Below are 4,457 nucleotides of genomic sequence, written 5' to 3'. Positions count from 1 at the left end.
CGCTCAACATCAAGAATTTCTTCCTCATGTTGAGGTGAAACTTGTGGTGGTTCAGTTTATGGCCGCTGCTCCCTGTCCTGTCACTGGGCACCATCCTCCTGGCACCTTCCTTGACGTATGGATCTGCATGGACAAGATCCCCTCAGGCTGCTCTTCTCCAGACTAAACAGGTCCAATCTCTCCTCATAAGAGATGCTCCAGACCCCTGAGCATCCCTGTGGCCTCCTCTGGACCCTCTCCAGTAGCTCCTGGTCTCTTGTAGTGGGACACAGAGCTCCAGATGTGGCCTCAACAGGGGGGGCATCACCTCCCTGCCCTGCTGCCACACTCCTGGTGCACCCCAGGGTACCCCTGTCCCTCATGGTCCGCTCATCATCCACCAGCACCCCCAGGTCCTCTCAGCTGAAGGTCACCCCAGCTTGTGCTGGCTCTTGGGGCTCTTCCTCCCCAGCGCAGGACCCTCCACTTGCCCTCGTTGAACCTCATGAGGTTTCTCTCCTACGGAGCTCCCCTTAAGGGCAGCTCCAGGTGTATCAGCCACTGCCCCAGCTCTGTATCAGCACCAAACCTGCTGAGGGGTCACTCCAGCCCTTCATCCAGGCCACTGATAAGTGGAAGAAGACCAGACCCAGTGCTGATCCCTTGGGAATACCACTACAGGCCTCCAAGTGGATTCGGCTCCACTCATCAGAACCCTCTGAGCCACAGAGCCAGCTCTCAGCCCACCTCAGTGTCCATCTGACCCACGCTTCCTAAGCTTTTATACAAGGATGTGGCGGGAGGCAGTGCCAAAAGCCTTCTGAAGTCAGGGTGGACAACATCCCTCGTGCCATGTCATCGTAAAAGGCTGTTGGGTTGACCAAGCAGCACCAGTGAAAGGGGACATCCTGCTCCCGCTGCTCACATGAGCTCAGGACCACGTTGCAGAGCCAGGCCATGACCAGAGACCTTCCACCTCCCTCCTTCCATAACCCCACGTCTCTGCCTGCCTCCGGGGCTGTGGTACCGTGGCATTAGCGTGGCAGAGCCCTGCAGTGAGCACAGACCCTTCTGGTGAGCAGCTGGGATGGCAAATTCCCTGTGGTGGAGCCAAATTCCAGCATGGAATTCACTGACTCGGAAGAAACCCACTGTCAGCTCAAGCCTGGTGTGGGGGGGAGCTGCTGCTTGGCTTGTGCAGCAGGTTTCATGCTTGGCTGGAAGCTCTGCAGCTTCCTGAGCAGTGCTGGCAGCTGTGGGTGCCCCTGCTTCGGGATCGAGCCCGGAAGGAGGGATCTGCAGGGAATGATTTGGTGCTGTTCCCACAGGAGAAGAAGCGGCGGCGGGAGGAGAACATGAAGCGGCGGCTGGAGAATGAGCGGAAGGCGGAGATAGTGCAAGTGGTGAGTGCCCAGGCAGCATCCAGGGCCCTGTTTGCTCCAGATCCTATCCCTGCATCCCTTGGGAGGAGCACTGGGAGGACTGGGGATATCCCTGCACCAGGAGGGGTCCCCTTTGCTGAGCTGGTGTCCTGCAGCGTGAGGTGGAGGGTCCAGCTTCAAGCTGAGGCCACCCCAGCGATGGCTGCACACAGGGTGGTAGAGCCAAGGGAACAGTGATGGGGATCCAAGCGTGGGGTGTTTTCAAGTGGGGAAGTTGTGGCTTTTCCTTCTGGAAGAGACCCGGGAGCTCAGGGGGGTGGGGGGGAGAACGTGGAGGTATTCCCATGGAGGAATTTTAGGATGAATCTGATCAGGAGCTGGATGGTTTCGTGTACAGACTTTGGTTACTGCTGTGCGTGCTGCTTTAGAGGTCACGGAGGCAGGGAATGGGTTGGGATGAAGGGACCTTAAAGCTCCTCCAGCTCCAACCCCTGCCCCGGGCAGGGACACCTTCCACTAGAGCAGGTTGCTCCAAGCCCCTGTGTCCAACGTGGCCTTGAACACTGCCAGGGATGGGGCAGCCACAGCTTCTCTGGGCACCCTGTGCCAGCACCTCAGCACCCTCCCAGGGAAGAGCTGCTGCCTCAGAGCTCATCTCAATCTCCCCTCTGGCAGGTTCAAGCCATTGCCCTTGTCCTGTCCCTCCATCCCTTGTCCAAAGCCCCTCTCCAGGTTTCCTGGAGCCCCTTTAGGCCCTGGAGCTGCTCTAAGCAGGATGGGAAGCTGGGATCTGGATCCTGAAATCCCATTTTCCTCCTCCTTCCCCCCAGATCCGGAACCCTCTGAAGCTGAAGCGAGCCAAGAAGAAGCAGCTGAGGCGGGTGGAGAAGAGGGACACACTGGCCCTGCTCCAGAAGACACCCGTGAGGAGCAAACCAGCCACGGAATGAGATGGGAGATGGGATACACGAGATGCTCCAGGGGCTCCTCAGCAGCTCAGGGAGCAGGAGTTGGGCTCTCAGTGCTGGACACACAGTGGGACAGAGCTGGGGTGGGTTCTGCAGCTCCATGACCCACAGGAACCTGCTGCTGGGTCCCATCCTGCCCTGTGGAGGCCAGTTTGGGGCTGGAAAAGTGGCTTCAAATGCCCAAATCTGCCTTTTCTATATAAAAATGGATAGGAACTGACCCAAAATCACCTCTAGTGGCTTGGGGGGGGGCTGATGGTGTCACCTTGGGGTCTTCTTTGTGCTAAAGAAGAACATCTCTATGGTCACAGTGCTGTGGCCCGTTGCCCCTTGAGGCTCCCATTCTTCAAAGAGGGGATCTCATCCCATTGGGAATGAGCCCTGGAGCCCATCCCAAAGGGAGAGGGTTTGTTTCTGCTGCACTGATGGGATGGGAGGGGAATATGGGGCTGGCAGGAAGGGGTTTGGGGTGGGAAACCCCCCCAGATCTCTTCACACCCCTGGTTTTTCTTGCTCTATGAACACCCCCTTCTCCATCCCCCTTGAGGGTGGTGACTCCAGCCTGCATCGGGGGGGGAGGCTGAGGGTGTCACTGGGTGGGCAAACACGAGGTTCCAAGGGAATAAACCTCTGGAATGGGAGCATGTGGTGGTACCCAGCCCCGGGAGCTTCATCCTGGTGGGAACACCATGAGCTTGTGGCCCTGGGATGAGCAGGGACCTGGTCCCGCGTGGAGCAGAGCGAAGCATGAGGGTGGGTTCATCACAGGTGGGGCAATGGAGGGGACCCCAATGTGTGGGGCAGAGCTTCTTGTTGCCCCATTGAGCAGGATTTGGGATGGGGATCCCATTGAGGGCTTCCAGACGCAAGGAAGGCAGGAGCTATGGGGTGCACTGGTGCTATGGGGCGGTTGCCAGCAGGTCATGGGGCAGAAGGGCTTTGCCCTCATTCCTTCCTGGTTAATGAATGATTCCCGAGGCACGGAAGAGCCCAACCTCTTCCACCAACTCCCTCCCCAGACTTCCACCTAGCCTTTGCCCTGCTGGCTGGGTAAGAGGTGAGGGTGCTGAAGGGGGGTTTGGAGCCCGTCCCTGTGGCTCTGGGGGGCTGTTGTTCCTATTGGGGTGTATGTGGTGTCCCCTACCAGGGTTGGGATAGTGCCAGCACCTCGCTGGGGTCCCTGTCTGGCTGCTCTGCATGGGAATGGGGTCTGGGTGGGAGTTGGGGGCCCATAGGCTGTGCCCCCCTGTCCCCTTGGCCATGGTCTTGGGGTGCAGAGGATGGGAGGGGGAAAAGTGGGTGCTGGGACTGGGGGAGAGGGGCAAAAGGGGTGTCCCTGCTGCTGGGTGAGTGTTGGGGGTGTGAGGGGTGTCAGGGAGGTCATGCTGCCCCTCTGCTTGGATGCTGCATCCAGATCCGGTGTCCTCAGCATAAGGAGGACATGGATGTGTTGTAGCGAGGCCAGAGGAGGCCACAAGTATGCTCAGGGGATGGAGCAGCTCCTGTGTGGAGCCAGGCTGAGAACATTGGGGCTGTTCAGCCTGGAGAAGAGAAGCTGCTGGAGACCTCAGAGCAGCTTCCAGGGTCTGAAGGGGGCTACAAGGATGCTGGAGAGGGACCTTCATCAGGGACTGGAGTGATGGGACAAGGGGTGATGGGTTCAAACTGGAACAGGGGAAGTTCAGGTTGGAGATAAGGCAGAAGCTCTTCCCTGGGAGGGTGCTGAGGCGCTGGCACAGGGGGCCCAGAGAAGCTGTGGCTGCCCCATCCCTGGCAGTGTTCAAGGCCAGGTTGGACACAGGGGCTTGGAGCAACCTGCTCTAGTGGAAGGTGTCCCTGCCCGGGGCAGGGGGTTGGAGCTGGAGGAGCTTTGAGCTCCCTTCCCAGCCCATTCCCTGGCTCTCGGGGGTGGGATGCGGGATGCAGGGAGGACGAGCTGTGCTGATGCTGCTCCATCCCCGCAGGTGCACCATGGTGGAGGTGACGGTGACACCACGCTCATCCCTCGCTGACTGCCCCGTGCGGGTGCACGTGCGGGGCCTGTCCCCGTCCCAGCTCGTCACCCTGCGGGCCTGGCTCAGGGATGAGCACGGGGAGCGCTTCCAGGCTCGCGCCTTCTTCCGTGCCG

At 59.6% G+C, this 4,457-nt stretch overlaps 2 protein-coding genes across 2 annotated transcripts in view; both read left to right on the top strand.

The window, feature by feature from the left end:
• CCDC86 (coiled-coil domain containing 86) overlaps positions 1-2,311 on the top strand; it is a 2,646-nt gene extending 335 nt beyond the window's left edge. Inside the window, exons 2-3 of the mRNA XM_010015649.1 lie at positions 1,308-1,382; positions 2,192-2,311. Of these exons, the coding sequence (XP_010013951.1) occupies positions 1,308-1,382; positions 2,192-2,311 (195 nt within the window). The remainder of the gene's footprint in view (positions 1-1,307; positions 1,383-2,191) is intronic.
• Positions 2,312-4,300: 1,989 nt separating this feature from the next.
• LOC104406607 (acyl-coenzyme A amino acid N-acyltransferase 2-like) overlaps positions 4,301-4,457 on the top strand; it is a 2,005-nt gene continuing 1,848 nt past the window's right edge. The window contains 1 exon segment of the mRNA XM_010015648.1: positions 4,301-4,455. Within this exon segment, the coding sequence (XP_010013950.1) occupies positions 4,301-4,455 (155 nt within the window).

Source organism: Nestor notabilis, unplaced genomic scaffold (genome assembly GCF_000696875.1).
Source record: "Nestor notabilis isolate BGI_N333 unplaced genomic scaffold, ASM69687v1 scaffold20715, whole genome shotgun sequence".
NCBI classification, from domain to species: Eukaryota; Metazoa; Chordata; class Aves; order Psittaciformes; family Psittacidae; genus Nestor; species Nestor notabilis.
This window is presented reverse-complemented; position numbering and strand designations above follow the sequence as displayed.